This window comes from Ordospora pajunii, assembly GCF_021821965.1.
Source record: "Ordospora pajunii strain FI-F-10 chromosome Unknown Cg_11A, whole genome shotgun sequence".
Taxonomy (NCBI): domain Eukaryota; kingdom Fungi; phylum Microsporidia; family Ordosporidae; genus Ordospora; species Ordospora pajunii.
The window spans coordinates 1-16,782 of NW_026848133.1; the positions used below are offsets into that span (position 1 = coordinate 1).

At 41.9% G+C, this 16,782-nt stretch overlaps 14 protein-coding genes across 14 annotated transcripts; 8 read left to right on the forward strand and 6 right to left on the reverse strand.

Moving 5' to 3' along the window:
- Positions 1 to 69: 69 nt before the first annotated feature.
- HK407_11g16200 (uncharacterized protein) lies at positions 70 to 234 on the reverse strand (the record flags this gene model as incomplete). The annotated part of the gene is made up of 1 exon (XM_060421575.1): positions 70 to 234. The coding sequence occupies one exon, from the start codon at positions 232 to 234 to the stop codon at positions 70 to 72; it is 165 nt and encodes a 54-aa protein (XP_060276230.1).
- An 11-nt stretch (positions 235 to 245) lies between these two features.
- On the reverse strand, positions 246 to 1,679 carry HK407_11g16210 (fibrillarin; the record flags this gene model as incomplete). Its single annotated transcript, XM_060421576.1, has 1 exon — positions 246 to 1,679. The coding sequence occupies one exon, from the start codon at positions 1,677 to 1,679 to the stop codon at positions 246 to 248; it is 1,434 nt and encodes a 477-aa protein (XP_060276231.1).
- A 97-nt stretch (positions 1,680 to 1,776) lies between these two features.
- On the reverse strand, positions 1,777 to 2,787 carry HK407_11g16220 (telomere recombination domain-containing protein; the record flags this gene model as incomplete). The annotated part of the gene is made up of 1 exon (XM_060421577.1): positions 1,777 to 2,787. The coding sequence occupies one exon, from the start codon at positions 2,785 to 2,787 to the stop codon at positions 1,777 to 1,779; it is 1,011 nt and encodes a 336-aa protein (XP_060276232.1).
- Positions 2,788 to 2,842: 55 nt separating this feature from the next.
- On the forward strand, positions 2,843 to 3,043 carry HK407_11g16230 (putative transcription factor TFIIH; the record flags this gene model as incomplete). The annotated part of the gene is made up of 1 exon (XM_060421578.1): positions 2,843 to 3,043. One exon carries the CDS (start codon positions 2,843 to 2,845, stop codon positions 3,041 to 3,043), a length of 201 nt encoding a protein of 66 aa, XP_060276233.1.
- Positions 3,044 to 3,142: 99 nt separating this feature from the next.
- HK407_11g16240 (putative XPG protein) lies at positions 3,143 to 4,843 on the forward strand (the record flags this gene model as incomplete). Its single annotated transcript, XM_060421579.1, has 1 exon — positions 3,143 to 4,843. One exon carries the CDS (start codon positions 3,143 to 3,145, stop codon positions 4,841 to 4,843), a length of 1,701 nt encoding a protein of 566 aa, XP_060276234.1.
- A 31-nt stretch (positions 4,844 to 4,874) lies between these two features.
- Positions 4,875 to 5,855, forward strand: HK407_11g16250 (uncharacterized protein; the record flags this gene model as incomplete). Its single annotated transcript, XM_060421580.1, has 1 exon — positions 4,875 to 5,855. One exon carries the CDS (start codon positions 4,875 to 4,877, stop codon positions 5,853 to 5,855), a length of 981 nt encoding a protein of 326 aa, XP_060276235.1.
- Positions 5,856 to 5,931: 76 nt separating this feature from the next.
- HK407_11g16260 (DEAD/DEAH box helicase) lies at positions 5,932 to 7,338 on the forward strand (the record flags this gene model as incomplete). The annotated part of the gene is made up of 1 exon (XM_060421581.1): positions 5,932 to 7,338. The coding sequence occupies one exon, from the start codon at positions 5,932 to 5,934 to the stop codon at positions 7,336 to 7,338; it is 1,407 nt and encodes a 468-aa protein (XP_060276236.1).
- A 183-nt stretch (positions 7,339 to 7,521) lies between these two features.
- Positions 7,522 to 8,766, reverse strand: HK407_11g16270 (NGP1NT domain-containing protein; the record flags this gene model as incomplete). The annotated part of the gene is made up of 1 exon (XM_060421582.1): positions 7,522 to 8,766. One exon carries the CDS (start codon positions 8,764 to 8,766, stop codon positions 7,522 to 7,524), a length of 1,245 nt encoding a protein of 414 aa, XP_060276237.1.
- A 110-nt stretch (positions 8,767 to 8,876) lies between these two features.
- Positions 8,877 to 9,836, reverse strand: HK407_11g16280 (uncharacterized protein; the record flags this gene model as incomplete). The annotated part of the gene is made up of 1 exon (XM_060421583.1): positions 8,877 to 9,836. The coding sequence occupies one exon, from the start codon at positions 9,834 to 9,836 to the stop codon at positions 8,877 to 8,879; it is 960 nt and encodes a 319-aa protein (XP_060276238.1).
- A 461-nt stretch (positions 9,837 to 10,297) lies between these two features.
- HK407_11g16290 (uncharacterized protein) lies at positions 10,298 to 12,922 on the forward strand (the record flags this gene model as incomplete). The annotated part of the gene is made up of 1 exon (XM_060421584.1): positions 10,298 to 12,922. One exon carries the CDS (start codon positions 10,298 to 10,300, stop codon positions 12,920 to 12,922), a length of 2,625 nt encoding a protein of 874 aa, XP_060276239.1.
- Positions 12,923 to 13,060: 138 nt separating this feature from the next.
- HK407_11g16300 (tRNA synthetase class II) lies at positions 13,061 to 14,416 on the reverse strand (the record flags this gene model as incomplete). The annotated part of the gene is made up of 1 exon (XM_060421585.1): positions 13,061 to 14,416. The coding sequence occupies one exon, from the start codon at positions 14,414 to 14,416 to the stop codon at positions 13,061 to 13,063; it is 1,356 nt and encodes a 451-aa protein (XP_060276240.1).
- Positions 14,417 to 14,568: 152 nt separating this feature from the next.
- Positions 14,569 to 15,903, forward strand: HK407_11g16310 (nuf2 protein; the record flags this gene model as incomplete). Its single annotated transcript, XM_060421586.1, has 1 exon — positions 14,569 to 15,903. The coding sequence occupies one exon, from the start codon at positions 14,569 to 14,571 to the stop codon at positions 15,901 to 15,903; it is 1,335 nt and encodes a 444-aa protein (XP_060276241.1).
- Positions 15,904 to 15,954: 51 nt separating this feature from the next.
- On the forward strand, positions 15,955 to 16,209 carry HK407_11g16320 (uncharacterized protein; the record flags this gene model as incomplete). Its single annotated transcript, XM_060421587.1, has 1 exon — positions 15,955 to 16,209. One exon carries the CDS (start codon positions 15,955 to 15,957, stop codon positions 16,207 to 16,209), a length of 255 nt encoding a protein of 84 aa, XP_060276242.1.
- Positions 16,210 to 16,308: 99 nt separating this feature from the next.
- Positions 16,309 to 16,782, forward strand: HK407_11g16330 (YIF1 protein; the record flags this gene model as incomplete). Its single annotated transcript, XM_060421588.1, has 1 exon — positions 16,309 to 16,782. A coding segment is annotated over one exon (474 nt), but the record flags the coding sequence as incomplete, so codon positions are not given.

The following is a 16,782-nucleotide window of genomic DNA, read 5'->3' on the forward strand; positions in this document are numbered from 1 at the left end:
GCCAGCTTGCGTGCAACCACTGCGTTGTCCACTGCAAAGTACTTGCGCAGCAATGCAAACGACACTCCGTCAATCTGCTTGACATATGCAGACCCCTTCCTGATTGCTTCCCTGCCTATTTCTATTTCCATGGGGTCTGCCAACAACAACATCATCATGCGAATGCTGTCTGCTGCAAACCGCACTACTCATGCACACTGCAGCACACACATGTGCAAACACACAATTCCTCATACCATGCTGCATTAGCTTCGCCTCTTAAACTTCGAAATCCCTCTATCAGTCTCTTTGATTGCATTTCGTGTCAGATCAAAACTTACCCTTTTCTCATCCTTGCTGCCTTTTTTCGAATTCTTTTTTCCAAATCTAAAAACATCCTCAATGTCGCTCTTCAAGCACTTTCGTTTCGGTTTGTTTTCTACACTTTCATTCTCAACCTCATCCCTACTCTTTTCTTTTCCATTAATCTTATCAAACACCCTCTGGACAACATCAGCAGTCACCTCAACCTTCTCATCATCTTTCGAATGCAAAGACTGTATTTTCTTATCAATCAGTTCCTTCAATTCCATGCCATACATAGACGTCCTCTCCTTGTTAAAACAGTCTATCTTTGCAGCTATCGAGCATTTTGTCGCAATATACCTGCTCATTCTCCCCTTGTCCTTGTCCTTCATCCTAGACAAGCACCCTGCTCCATATATAAGCCCATACTTCGGTGTTCTCGATTTCATCTTCAAAGATCTAAACAGCGACTTCTCTGCCCCGAAAAGCTGCACCGTAGATGCTGGTGCCTTTCCAAGATTAAATAACCCTCCTGCCTGGCATATCATCCGTGCACTCAGGCAGTTCCCAAGAATCGCGGCCAGATTAGGCGCAACAACACCCATCTTTCTTCCAAGATACTCGTTCAACTCTCTCCTAATCTCAATCTTCTCTTCAACAACCTCAATTAGTTTCCTCATGTTTTCCAAATCATCAGGCAATATATTCATCCCAATGCTGGTTTCCTTCATCCTTGCAATCTCTCCAATCCTCTCATCGCCTATCTCTTCTCCCATTAGCTCACCCCTCTCTTTCATTATCATCCACTTAACTGCTTTCACATACTCTCCATTCTCTTTCAGCTTCCTTCCAAGCTCAGGAAACACCCATCCATACATCTCTCTAATCCTCATCGAATACGAGTTTATATCTTTGTCAACCTGATCAAGCAGCATCACTGTATGCATAACAATGCAGTCCTCCCTCTTCACATTATACTCAACCTTCTCCCTCGAATATCCATGCGAAAGCCCAAGCTCCATCTGCCTTCTATCATATCCTTCCAGCCTCATCAGCTTCTCATACATCATCCTAACTCCCCGCATAATGTTCTCACTGCTTTTATGCTTGATTCCAATCGCATCAAGCCCCTTCTTCAGTGATACATCACAATGAACTACTTTCACTCTGTTCAGCTCAAGAAAATTCTTCAACTCTGTGTGTATCTCTCCCTTCGAAAGACTTCGCATGTGCTCAAGTGCATCTCCCACTCCTTCAAACTGCATTCCAGACTTGTACCTCACCACTTGACTAAGCCTCATGTACTCCTCATACGAAGACTTCGACATGTCCTCATACGCTATTAGCTCAAACAGCCCATATCCTCCTGCATACTCAAAAAGTAAATGTTCCATTGGGGTTCAGCCACTTCCGTTTCTAATTCAAATTCTTCCAAAAACACATCTGTCCATCTCCAGTATTTAATCAAATCGAATCCACAGCACATCCATATCATTCAACAACCATGTCAGATGCTCTTTCAAGTCTGTCCATAATTGCGCTTCCTTCTCCACTCAATGACACTCCAGCAACCAAAATAACTTCACTGACCTTGTCCAGGCTTCGTATGCATTCAAACAACCTCCTGCTTATGACTTTCTTCTCACGCCCCATATCAAAAATGCTAATGCATCTTTCATCAATCTTTCCAACACACACGTCCGAATGTAGTGCTATTCCCCATTTCTTAACATCCGGATTACATAATATGTACTTCTGCATACCGTCTCCAATTTTTTTCTCCGCTCCTTTGAATAAAATCAATCGTGCAGATGGCGAGTAATGCTTATACTTCTGTCCGGGCGAGTATGCCTTTCCATCCTCTAGCATTTTGCTGCTGACAACAACATCGCAGCAGGCTGCTTCAACAAGATCTTCCAGCGGAATCCCTCCTGGCCTCAAAACATGCAATCTGCCTTCCATCATCGATACAACAGTAGACTCCAATCCTACTGAACACGGTCCTCCATCAATCACTAGCTCAATCCTCTCCCCAAAGTCTTCTATGACATGATCTGCAGACGTAGGACTTGGCCTTCCGCTTATATTCGCCGATGGAGCTGCAATAGGCGCCCCGAGCCTTTCAATGATGCCCAGGAAGCATTTGTTGCTAGGCATCCTGACAGCAACCGTGTCAAGCCCTCCTCTTACCTGGAGGCTAACATTGCTGCTTGCCTTGAATAGCAAAGTAAGAGGACCTGGCCAGAACCTATCAATCAATCTTTGATACTCCTTGGAAATTGGCTCTGCAATAACACTTTTCAGCATTTCAATCGAGCACACGTGTACAATCAATGGATTGTCGTTTGGCCTTCCCTTCAACTCAAAGATCCTCTCCACTGCTTTTGCGCATCTTATGTCTGCAGCTAATCCATACACCGTCTCTGTTGGGACAGCCACAACGTCCCTGAAGTACTCAGTAACGGTGTCCATGTCGATATCTTCTGCTTTAACTCGTTTCATTGCAGGGCGTGGATCCGATGAAATCGTCATCACGCTGCTACGCTTTGGCCCTTGCATGGTAAATGCAACGAAGGGATACTTCCTCAGAACAGAGCCGAGTGTTAAAGAAGTTATACTGAAGCTAGGAGAATCAGAAAACTTCGTTATTGAGGATATAAATGAAACATGCGTGTTTATAACGCCCGAGGCAGCATCAGACATAAAGGAAAGAGTCGAGCTGATAATGAATAGTGCAAAAAATCCAGCAAAGCAGTAGTCATGCATACAGAGAAATAAATATTGCTTTGCTATGCATTTACACTAAGACGTCAGATGTGATGTATATTAGGATGGATGGTGTGCACCCCACATACCTATGGGCGTAAGGTCGCTGTGGAAAATCATCCAGTCTTCTGGAGAGAAGATCATACCCTCAAGCATGAAGCTTGCTGTTGACACAAGCATTTGGCTTGGCGCATACTGGCATCTCAGGAATGAGGATGTGATTTATTTTTTTTCGATGCGAGTTGTGAAGTTGTTGTATCATGGAATACAACCTGTGTTTGTTTTTGATGGAAAAGCGCCAGAAGTCAAGCAGCGAGTGTTGCGAGAAAGGCAGAGCGCAATGGGCGATCCGGTCAAGTATCTTGAGATGAAGCTTGGGGATAGGGAAGGTGAAGAGGTGGTGTTTGATCCAAACGGCATGTTTGATGAAAAGCACATGGAGAAATGGGGAGATGTTTTTGATGAGATGGATGGTAAAGATGAAGTAGTAGGATCTAGCAGTGCTTCGGATGATTTTGAGTATGATGAGGATGATAGCTGTAATGATGTAAATGGCAAGGCAGAGAGTAGCGAAAGTGAACCAGAGATGGAATTTGGATTTGTTGAATCGAAGGAGATTTCCAGAATGCAGAAGCTGAGGAAGCTGGTTGATATTCGAGCGAACAGACGGAAGATACGAACAAAAAAAGACTATGGAGACATGGAAGTGTTTTCTGCACAACAGATCAAGAATCTAAAGAAAAGGAACTTCATATGCCAGAGTATAAGGAAGATGGAAGAAAAGGAAGCTAAGATTGTTCAAAGTGACTGTAAGGTTGTTTATGGATTGACTAAGAGAGTAAGATATGTCAATATGGAGAAGAAAGAAGAGAAAGATAGTGTAGATGAAGTCAAATATGATCAAGCATGTGATACAGATGCAGATGAAGTAGACGAATGGATTACATCAAGTCACGAAATGCATGAGTATCTTGAAGATGATGAGTGTATGGAGTCTCGGCTGATCGTTAGTGAGCTGACAAACAAGTATGGATATTCTGACAATGTATCTTGTGAAGAAGCCATCCAGAAGGTCGATGATGCATTGAGCGTAGAGAAGAATAAGGTGGATGAGGTGATAATGAAGTGCAAGGGCGAAAGAAGTATGGGAGGTTTTTTTGCAGATTCTGAATTTGGAGATCAGGATGGTCCGCAGGACTTCAGAAAGGTCTTGAAGCCGATAGGATGCTCTGATGGAACAGTCCATCTACATAAAATGAATAGGGTGATTGAGCAGGTCAAAAGGGTACTCGTGGAGTTCAACATTCCATATGTTGACTCTCCAATGGAGTCTGATTCACAGTGTGGGTTCATGTCACTGAACAACATGGTTGACGGAGTGATAACGGAAGACAATGACGTTCTCCTTTACGGCGGAGTTGTTTTCAGGCACTTTTTCAGGAAAAACAGAGATATTGAGCGATACAGTTTGGACCGAATCAAACAGAAGATTGGCCTTGATAGAAAGGAGTTGGTAATGCTATCTTACTTGCTTGGAAGTGATTATACGCCAGGAGTAAAGGGATTTGGGCCTGTGAAGGCGCTGGAGTGTGTAAGGAATGATGGGGTTGCCGAAGAGAAAATAGCGATGCTGCTTGGAATGTATCTGAATCCGATAGCAGCCAGCTCTGTTGACATCACGAAGCCCAGAGTTGATTTGAATTGTCTAGAGAGGTTTTATGAGCAGAGCGGGGTTACGAGGGAGCGGATAGAGGAGATTTTTTTCTTTCTCCGTAATAGAAGATGGGCTTAGATTAACATGTGGATTAGATGAGCATATGTAAATGAATGAGAAGAAGAGCCATATGACAAGGGTAATAAAGAAGAGACGACTAGCTGTTGTTATTTTTGTACTGGACATGATACTAATCGTGTATATGCTTCAAATGAAAGAAAGGTGCCTGGAAAAAACGGCGTGTGTTGGTGAGCTCGAGTGGAGAGACTACAAGGATTTGCTGGTGAGCGGGATAGAGGTGTTTAGCTCGATTGAATTTCTTAAAAGTATTGAGACGCGAGGAATAATCAAAAGACAAGATGACGTAGATGAGAATTGTGTAGCAAGGATTCTGAAGCAGGTGATGGTTGAGATAAGAGTTATTGCTTATTCAAGCGAGATTTATTTTGACAACACGTATAGGAATGGCAAGCTTGTGATGGATGATGGGAGTTGTAGACGTCAAAGGGGATATATTGAAGACCTTGCCAGTGAGTTTATGGATAAATTTAATAGTGGCGATGTTGAATATCCGACAGATATTACAATTGCGAAGAAATATGTGCAGGATCTGAAGAAGTTTATGGCCGAAGAGATGCCTGAATACGACTGCAAGCAGAAGGTTACGATGCCTAGTAAGATGTTTCCAGTAACTGAGATATCCCTGTATAATTATATTCTACTGGTTCTGCTGGATATTCGAAGAATGATAGTGAATGACTATAAAGACATAAGCATGTGGTTGAAAGAGCTAGAGCTAGAAGACGATGTTGAGCATAACCTGAACACATTCAGGATTATGATAATGGCATTTAAGTGGCAATTCTTCATCGATGAAAGTATGTATTACAAATGCCAAACATGCACGGATAATAATGGCTCACGAGTAATTGATTCTATGTTGAATTTACCGTGCGGCCATATTATATGCAGGCGCTGCCTTAAAGATAATTGTGTTTATAACAACAAAAAAGAATGTATATTGTGCAATTGCATGATATCAGAGTTTGAATATGATTATGCATTCAATGCAGAGGACATTGATGACTAAGAGATTATTTAATACAATGTAAAGATGCAATTGAAGCGTAGCAAACATATTTTATACTAGGATGCCCATACAAATCATGGCTGAAATCATCAGGAAGCATAAATTGAATGATAAAAGGGCGCATGGCAAAGAAACAGATATGAAGAATGAATTTATGCGCGCAGAGGGGAAAAACAATGCAAACTCTCTGATTTGCAAGGGGCTTGCAGATCTCAGGATTGCGAGTCCAAGGTGCGTGAAGTTAAGTATTGAGGAAGCAAAAGATGTGAAGAATAGTAAGAAGGCCTGCGAAGATAATGCATTTGAAGAGAAGGGGCATGCAATGGAATCGCTGTCTAGGGATGTAAGCGAAACGAAGGGCGTGTCTTGGGGAATGTTTGGGTTGAAACCTGAGGTTCTAAAGAAGATTGATGAGATGGGATATGCTTTTCCATCGCCTGTTCAAGCTAAGTCGATTCCCCATGCACTTAATGGAAGGTGTTTGCTGGTTAGGTCTAAGAACGGAACAGGAAAAACAGCATCTTATATGATTCCGATTCTGAACAATGTGGATGTACTAGATAAGAATGTACAGGCGATAATTGTTGTTCCGATCAGAGAGCTTGCGCTCCAGGTTGCAAGGTGTTTTAGAAAGATGTATGAAGGATTGGGAATATTATCAACGCCTGTTGTTGGGGGGACGAATATGCAAGACGACATAATTCGAATATTGAATGGAGTTCATGTGATGATTGGAACGCCAGGAAGGATAGTTGACCTTATTGAAAAAAAGGTTGTAATGCTGTCGAAGAACGTAATGCTTGTGTTTGATGAAGCAGACAAGCTGTTGGATGTGACTTTTGGAAGGACTATTACACGTATTTTGGAGCTGATGCCTCGGAATAGGCAAATGATGCTATACTCAGCAACATTTCCGTATTTCATAGCTGGATTTATGAAGAGATGCATGCAGAATCCGTTGTGTATTAACCTGATGACGGAGCTTGTGCCGATTGGGATTAAACAGTTCTATGTGCATGTCAAGCCAGTGGATAAGCTTTTGTGTTTGAAGTCGCTGTTTACGAAGACATCGGGTGTCAATCAGTGTGTCGTGTTCTGCAACAATATAAAAACAGTCGAGTTTCTTGCAATGAAGATAACAGAAATGGGGATGCCATCGTACTTTATACATTCGAAGATGGCACAGGAAGACAGGAATGCAGTGTTCCATAGCTTTCTGAAGGAAAAATGTAAGATTCTTGTTGCGACTGATCTTATCACGCGAGGCATAGATGCGCCAAGCACCAACTATGTGATTAACTTTGATCTTCCAAAGACATCAGAGTCGTATTTGCATAGAATCGGAAGAGCAGGTCGGTTTGGAAGAGCGGGTGTAGCAATCAGCTTTGTTTCTGAAGCAGACAAGGAAATGCTTGCTGATATAGAAACAAATGTGGGAAGTATGATATCTCCCCTTTCAGACAGTGGACTCAGCAGATTGTAAAATTGTATGTAGTATTTGCTAGCAAATGGTAATAAATAGAATAATGCTTAGGCTGTTTGAATATAGATTGTTTTTATTGTTCAATGAACATGCTCTGGATTCAAGCATTCACTTGAATTGGTTTTTATTGCCAATGCCAATAGCTTGGTATTTCTTTTATATCATGCTCTTGCTTGCCTAGCTTTAGTTCTTTTCCTCATCAGTAGCATCAGCAGGTATTGTGTAGTATGGAATCTTTCCTCTAACCCAATCACGAAGCACCATCTTAGAAACAGCATCGATATTGGGCTCTCCTCCTTTCAGCAGCTTTCCAAATCTTATTGCCAACTTCTCAAGTAAATCTATCGAGTTGTTGAACACAATCCCATATATTTTTGACATCGAATCCTTTGCCTTGGAAATCACTTCATCAATGTACATTTCAGGTTCTTCGATGTTTTCAATCCGAATTGCTCCTCGGAGTATGGCCTGAGTATAATCTGCAATCGGAACTATTCCTGGGCAATCTATCAAGTATATTCCTCTTGTAAGCGTTATATATTGCCATACCTTTGTCTCTCCCGGAACAGGCGCAACCTTACACACTGCCTTGTTCCTTAATGTGTTTATTATGCTGCTTTTGCCAATGTTTGGATACCCAACAAACCCAACGCTCATGTGTTTCTTCTTGTACAGCTTGCTCAGCTGTCTCAGAAGGTTAATCAGATTTGCCTTTCCATAGTTATTTGTTATTGAGCTCGAATGATATGCTATTGTAGGATGCGACTTCGAAAAATACTTTAGCCATTTAGCGGTTACTCCAGTAGGCACAAGATCAACCTTATTCAACACATACATCATATGCTTGTGAGGCGCCTCCTCCTTAATGTATGCAGATATCTTGTCGCAAAGCGTCCCCAAAGGGTCTCTTGCATCAAGAACATGAACAATCACATCACTGCTGTCAAGAACCTTATACAGCTCAAGCCATATCCTATGGCTTTGCCCCTTCACAAACTCTTTCTTCAGCTCAATGCTCTCCTTCTTCTCATGATTCAATTGCTGAGAAAGCTCCTTCAAGCTGCTGTATCCAAGCGTCGGCTTCTTCCTTATCGATTTCTTTCCAAACACACATTCAAAATCATTAGTCTGCTTTCTCTTCCTGCACCCATCCTCAAGAAGTGAATATGGTACTTTTCCTGCACTAAGAAGCACATTGTACGGGGTCTGCACCTTCACTTCAGATCTGTATGCATCAAGCTCCGTAGATGAGACTATCTTCGTACCCGTAAACCATTTCCTGCTTGGCTCTATCCTCCCTGCTTCTGCCTTTGCCTTCTGAAACGGCGCATCTTTGATTACCTGCCCCCTTGAGTTCTTTTTTGGCTTTCCTGATCTTAACATCTCAAGATATTTCAGTTTCTTCTTGTTGTAATAATTTTCCTTCATCCTGGGCAAAAAATTCATAGCTTAACAGCAAAACACATCGTACCATTCCTGTGCGTTCGCCATGCATGCCTCAATACACATGCATACATTAACACGGCTAGCCAATGCAATCATGCATCTGCAAACATCCGCCTCGGCTTCGTATTGATATTTAAACACTTCACCTGGTCATCCGTACTTACAAATATCTTCTCACTGTTTTCAGAAAACGTTGCTCCTGTTATTTGCCTGTCTGGGAATATCTTAATCCGTTGAATCCTTCGCATGTCTCTTGTATCGCATATCGTGGCATACGAAAGCTGCTCAGTAAAAAAAAGAAGATCAAGTGAGCCTTTCATCGAAAATTTCACATTCCTTACTGCACCTCGGTGGCCATCCCTCTGCTTGCTTTCAAGCCTGTGAAGAACACCACTGCCTCGTATGTCCCATACACATACATATCCATCCTGTGTTCCAACAGCAAATGCAGAAGATGAACTATTCCATGCAGCACTGAAGCCCCCGTCGTTTGCACTCTTCAGCTTCATTATTAGCCTGCATCCCTCGCTTTCTAGCGAATACACAAACACATCATTGGAATCGCCAGCAACAGCCAGAAGCTTGTTGTCGGGACTGACTGCACAGCTGTTTACTTGTGCAACATGCATTATATTTTGCTCGTTCTTGAGATCCATCGTGAGAATCCTCAATGTCCTGTCGTTGTTGCAAACAAAAAGCTTGTCGTCGTGAATGCATATGTTGTTATTTATTGATGTGCTTATTACTCGCGAGGTCGTCTCATCAGTGGCAAGGTTCTTTATGCTCAATTGCCCCTTTGCTCCTCCAACGGCCAGCATGCTATTTTTCACACAAATCGCAGTAGGCAAGAAATCCATGCCTGCATATATTGTGCTAGTTATGCATGTGGAAAGATCATAAGACATCACATTGCATTCTTTTGGAAAAACCAAGGACCTCCCACTGACTCTCAGCATATCCTTGAGCTGCCAATGCTGTGAAGCCACACCAAATCCGTACGCCTTCTGGTCGCAGCTTGCAAAGCTAGAAATCTCCAAAATATCCTGAGACATATTGTTTATTACTTTTGTTCTTAACTTACTTCAAATCCCAAATAAACACAGCTCATCCTATGAAGTCTTTGCAGAGTAGAATGTTCGCAAATGAATGCATCAATGCAGCAATCCGATCTGAGTTTACAGGATGTATCTATTGGCGTATGCACTTTTCACAATGCATAAATATACACTTCAGTCCTGTTTCTTTACTATTATATTGTGCCGCTTCACATGCTTGCACTGCTAGCTATATGTGATTTAGTAGCTCTTCAATCTGAAGCTGTTGAACTTCGTCCAAGAAGCTGTTTTCAGATACAAATTTCTTTAATTCTGTCTTTGCAAACTGCAGATCAACTTTATTCTCTTCGATGACTTTCAAATCAATGCAATCGTCCATGTGGGGTATAGCCCATGCTGTTTGTGAGCCTCTTTGCACTGCCGCTTGCTTGTATTTGAGCATTTCATTTATGTCCCTGATGGCCATAGACAGATGCTCAAAGGATGTTTTTGGCTTGGCATTGAGTTTTAATCGGCTGGGACTGGCAAATGTTGACTGCATATCGTCGCTGCGTGTTGAGTACAACCAGGAGATCTCTTTTGCAGCAAGTGACGGATGCGTGGTTAGATCTGGACATGTGTGGCGTTATAAAGAGTATAATATATTTGTAAAGCTAAAGCTTTGTCTTGTTCAGATGTGTCTCAAGCCATATGCGAATGAAGCTGCACACTATGTATTGTCAATTGATGCGGGCTCAGATCGAGACAACCTGCTTGCGATATTTTCAATTATACACAAATTAGTTGCTAAGCACGGGATTTGCAACAGAGACATTGTTCATCGATGTAGAAACTATTTTTCATTGAGCTACCTGAAACCTATAATAGTAAAGATACTTAGAGAATGCTCTAGGAGCCGACTGGAGTATATTATTGAGGAATTTGGTGCAGAGAGGCTGTTGGATATGTGCATTCTTGACTCAGCAAGTCTTGACACAAACAGTTCGGAGTCGTGGGCGATGGCAAAAAGACTGTTTTCGTATATAAATGAGGAGTCATTTAAGAAAGCCAAAAAGATACTACGAGAGATAGACACGACTTTTTTTTTATGCTTTCCAGAAGAGTTTAGCGAAGCTGGATATAGGCATCTCAGAGAGCTATTTGCAGGAGTAGACGAAAAAAGAGCCAACATGATTCTGGAAAAGATACCGCGCAAATCACCCGTTAGGTTATTTCTGCCTGTGCAGGTACATGATGCTAAAGGGTTCTTTGTGCACAAGGAGCTAGAGGTCAGGATTGAGTCACTTAGGCATGTTTATAGTGTTGAGTCAATGAGAATGTTTTTGAAAGTCAACCAATTCATTGAGAATAGAAATGCAATAAGACTGGCATCAAGATACTTCGAAATGTTTTTGATGCGAGGATGCAGAGATATTGAAGATGTGCACATGCTGTATTCTGAGGTAATACTTCCAATGGTTCTGTCTTGCAATGCATCAAGGAGAGTTCTTGGGATGCACCTGACCGGTGTATTAGTAAAGAAAAAGTATGTGAGATTTCATACGCTTAGTAACTTACTTTTTGATCAAGACTACGAAGTAAGGATGATTTCTAGAATGCACAGCAAGTGCATGCTGATTGATAGAGACGAAATTATGAGAGCAATAAGGAGCTATCAATACCACGATGTTTATGGATGCGTGGATTATGTCCGATGCATTGAAAACATAAATGCCCGCGATAAAATAATGGATGAGATGAAGGCAGTGCTTGATGAATATATGATGGATTTTGTGAATCACAGCAAGCCTATGCTGGACTACCCTGTGCATGGATTGATAAATTTGCTTTCTTATGCAGCAAGATATGATATCATAAAGAATGTTGACTTGATTTATGAGCGTTGTTTCCAGAAGCTCAGCAATGCTATTGATGAAAGCGAATCGGAAGATATGGTGGCATATTGGAGGAATATGAAGGAATGCAGCCATTACTACTGCACTATGGCGCTAAGAGGCGACAGGGCGCATTCCATGCAGAGAATAATTGGTACACTGCTGAACATTAATCACTTAGGCATCCTCTTGCTTGCGGCAGACCATCTGAATGCCATTTTTGCAGGAGTTCGGCTTCGTGAATGCGAGATCATGGAGGTTGTTGAAACAGTGTTTGATAGGATCAAAAAATGCAAGGTTGTTTTTAGAAAGAGCGGAGGAATTGCATTGGTACTTGAGTCCATTACAAAGCACTATCCTGAAGCTGCAGAGTGTGTCCTTAGGGCTGTATTTGAGCAAATGGAATCTGAAAATGAAAATGTAAAGGTGCACTGCTTGAATGTGATTAGCAGAGTGGTTGGAAGTGCATACAACATCCTTCAATCAACCTATGGCATGACCGAGCTATTTAAGCTTGCTTTAAATTGCATTTGTTCGGAGGTATGGCGCATAAGAAGTATAGGGATAGAAATATTTGCAAGCCTGGTGAAGAAGGTGTTTGGAAGGTCAGGGCATGTCGATGACTGCTTTCTTGCACATTCAGGACTTAGAAAACTGCTGCACGAATATATTTCTCTGCAGGATGCAAAGAATGTACTGCTTGCTGCTGTTTTCCACATATATGCAAGAATCAAGGTTCTGAATGCAAATGAAATTGATTCAATCAAAAGGTTCAATAGTAAGAGTGGACTGCTTGGACTGCAATCAAGAATCATTTCAGAGGGAAGAGAATGTAAAATCGCAAAAGCAGCGGAGTATAGAATGAAATTCCCTGTGTGCTTGTCTTCTGGAGAAATCATATCGCGAGTATTGATTCTGCTGGACTCTGAGCATGAGGAAGAGTATGAAATGGCAGTTAGGTATGCAAGAGACCGGTATGGGTTGCGAATGTGTTCGAGTGAGTATCTCAAGCACTGCATTGCCCATGAAATCGTTTCGATTGGGCATACTGAAAATGCTGTGCAAAAGCTCAGAAAGTATGGTGCTAACGTTGTGGTATCATCAAGCCGTTTCTTTAGCGATTCTGCATCAAATGAGAAATTTGATCTAGACCATACCTTATCATTACTCAGGCCATCGAACCTTGAATTTGAATCATGGGCAAACTAACATTACAATACAATACATCTAAAGTATACAACACCATAAATCATACTATGTGCAAGGATACATCAAAAACGCCTCTATGTAAAAATAAAGCAATATAGTAAGTTCAAGATAGTTTTACTTCAAGCATAGCAATGCAAGCTATGGCTGGCATCTTGAGGGTTTTCTTGGATATAGGGTTGACTTATCAACATTCTCATACTTCATAATTCCCATCATGAACCTTTCAAACCCAAGCCCATATCCTCCATGCATGCAAGGGCCAAACCTTGCCATATCAAGGTACCAATAGTACGGATCAATCGAAATGCCTTCCCTATTGAATCCTTCCACAAGATCTTCATATAAATCTTTCCTCATTGATCCTCCAAGAATTTCTCCAATGCCTGGGAACAAAAGATCTGCACTTAGAGTTAGCTTGGCATTGCTTTCCTCAGTCCTCATGTAGAACGATTTGTGTTCAACAAGAAAGTGTGTTAAGAACACAGGGAAGCCTTCTCCAACAATATCAACCAAATACCTTTCTGCTGCATCCGGAATATCATCTCCAAGCTCAAAGTCGTTTCCATCCTCTTTCTTGTATCCTTTACTATTCAACAGCTCTATCGCTTCAGAATATCTGATTCTTTTGAACTGCTGTGTGGGAACCTTGTGGAACTCGAAATTTGGATACACACTCAAAATATCATCTTTCATCTCATCATAGAATCTTTGCATGGTGTATGAAATCAGATTTTCAATAGATGCAATCAAATCATCAAAGCATATATCTGCCAATTCTGCTTCAACATGCGTGTACTCGCTTAAGTGTCTTCTTGTTCTGCTTTTCTCTGCTCTGTACGATGGCATGATGCAATAAACTCGGTGTGCAACAGGTACTACTGTTTCCAGGTACAACTGCGATGACTGTGTCAAGAATGCATCTTCCCCATAATAGTCTAGCTTGAAAAGCGTACTTCCTCCCTCAACCTGTGTCTGCACCATTGTTGGCGGCGTTATTTCTGTGTATTTGCTTTCAAAATAGAAGTCCCTTATAACCCTCAGAAGATGGCTTCTTGCCTGCAGAAAAAATTGCCTTTTCTTTGTACGCAGTGCAAGGTGCCCATTGTGAAGAATCGAGTTTGTACACGATTCCTCATTTAGCGGAAATGATGGCGCAATCGAGTTATTGTATATCGAAAGCCCATCAACCTGAATTTCAAATTCATGCCCATCGCCCTTACCAAGATTCTTCGAGACTGTTCCATATATCTCTACTGATGTGCACATTGTCAAATGTGCTTTTACAAGATATACGCATTTGACTGATTTGTATTGTGCATACAAGTTGAAAAATGTGATAGTTGCTTGTGATCTGATGCTTTCTATCCATCCAAATGTCCTAATCTTTTTCCCAATCATGTCTTTGGATATTTGCGATAGCTCGACCCTTTGGTATCCAGAAATATCAAGGTTCTCAACTTTGCATTTAAGCTCCTGGACTGCATCCTGTAACATTGTGAGGTGATTTGAATTTTTTTAATATTCTCAATTACAAGCCATTATTTATTTGTGTTTGTGTCCTTATTGCACATGCTTGAGTGTGCATAATTGCATTATGTGCTGAATGCTTGCTTTTCTTGGTCTTAATAGGTGTGCAGTTTATGCCCATGAGGACACAGAAGGCTGCACGAAGCGTATACACAGTGCCGGATCTTCCTGTGAAAGACATAGTCCAATACTTCAACGAAATGGAGATAGGCATGAAGGCAAGCGATATTATTAAGCCAACGGCTCAATCGGCGCAGAGGATATATGAGACGCTTCTGGATGTTTACTGTGGCATAAGGGTGTCTGATATTGTTGCCGGGATGTGCGAGGCGGAAGGTGGAATGGCTTATGAGGAGTCTCTAATCTATGTTTTGTTGCAGAAGAAGATGGCATGGTTTCTTGGCAAGATAGGATTTAATGGATTTGGACTGAAGGATCTTGTGCCGGACTCGAAAAGATTGATTGCAATATTGAGTGTAGTAGTGAACTTTTCTATGTTCAGGGATAACAAGCGGCATGTGTATGAAAGAGTGTGCCAGATGAATGATGAGAAGCTGCTTTTGAAGAATGAAGTTGAGGAAAAGATGTGTAGTGCGAAAAGGGAGCTTGAAAAGTGTGAGAGGCAAGTTAAGAAAAGCCAAGAAGAGGAGAGGGGGATTGTGAACGAGATAGCATTGCTTGAATGTGATCTTAAGGAGTTTTACAAGCATCAACGAGCATTGGTGCAGGAGACCGAAAGAGCAAAGGCCAATAGAGATGAGCATAGCGACAAGTTGAGCTCGCTTAAGCTGATGGAGCTGAACATTACACAAGAGATAACGTGTTTGAAGACCCAGGTTGTGAGTGATCCAACGAAGCTTATGGAGCTGCTTGAAGAGATGAGATGCCTTATTGTGAAGGAGGGGGATGTAATCAGGGGACTAGAAGCCAAAAGGACGAGCATGAAGGAGAAGATTGAGTTTACAGGACTGTTGAAATGTGATGTGATGAAAGCAATAACACTGACAATATCTAACAAGGAAGCGGATAAGATAATTGAAAGAACGAACAGAGAAATAAGCGAGCTGGAGGCACAGGTAAAGAACATTGATTCAGCAATCAATGCACTAAGAATAAGATTGAGCCATGTGAACAGGCAGATCTCGCATATTGAATCGAAGATTTTCAATCTGCAAGACAATGATAAGAGATGTTCGGAAGAAATTTCTGAGAAGCTTGAAAGGCTTAAAAGCAACTACAGTGCGGTTTCTGAGGAAAGGGATGTAATGAAAAAGAGGATTGAAGAGAATGTGAGGCTAGCAAAGAGCATTGAGTATGAGGTTGTTAAGAAGAAGAATGAGCACATGAATGATGTTATTGCAGTTCAATCCATACTGTGTAGGCTGAAAGACAATATTTTCAATTATTTTGCAGAAACAAAGGGAATAATTGAAAAAGAAATGAGCAATAATTAAATATGTGGAGCTATACTGACGTTGAAATGTGTTTTGATTTGATCCCTTGGTATGCTTCCTAATTCTGTGGTAGATATATACAATGACTTGAAGAAGGTGGCTTTTGGATTCAAGTCGCCCGCATTTCGAGCTTTTTTTACGACAAAAGCTGACGAAGACTTCAATGGCATCAAATATATGAAAGAAAGTAAGGAAAAAGATAGCGCAGTTAAGAAGTATTTGGAGGAGCAAGGGGAGCTGAGAGATGTTTTGAAGAGGCAGAGCATCATATATAATATGTTTTATGATGATACAAGTAGAATATGAGGAATTGTGTGTTTGCACATGTGTGTGCTGCAGTGTGCATGAGTAGTGCGGTTTGCAGCAGACAGCATTCGCATGATGATGTTGTTGTTGGCAGACCCCATGGAAATAGAAATAGGCAGGGAAGCAATCAGGAAGGGGTCTGCATATGTCAAGCAGATTGACGGAGTGTCGTTTGCATTGCTGCGCAAGTACTTTGCAGTGGACAACGCAGTGGTTGCACGCAAGCTGGCGCTGATGTTTTTTCCGTTCAGGAATGCGGAGTGGAGCAGCGAGGGAGGCGAGGAGATCCGGCGGGCGGAGCTGTATGTGCCGCTGATGGGGTTTGTGTCGTATGTGGTAGTGAGGGCGCTGCAGATGGGGATAAGCGGGACGTTTAGTGCCGAGCGGCTGGGGCTTGTTGTGAGCAGGCTTGTGGTTGTCGAGGCAGTGTTTGTGGCGGGGACGAAGGTTGCGGGGTATTTTTTTGATGTTGGGCTTGGAGTGCCTGAGGTTGTGTCGTATAGCGGGTACAAGTATGTGGTGGTGCTTGTGTGGAGGATGAGTTTTGGGTATGTGCGGTGGATAGTAGGGATG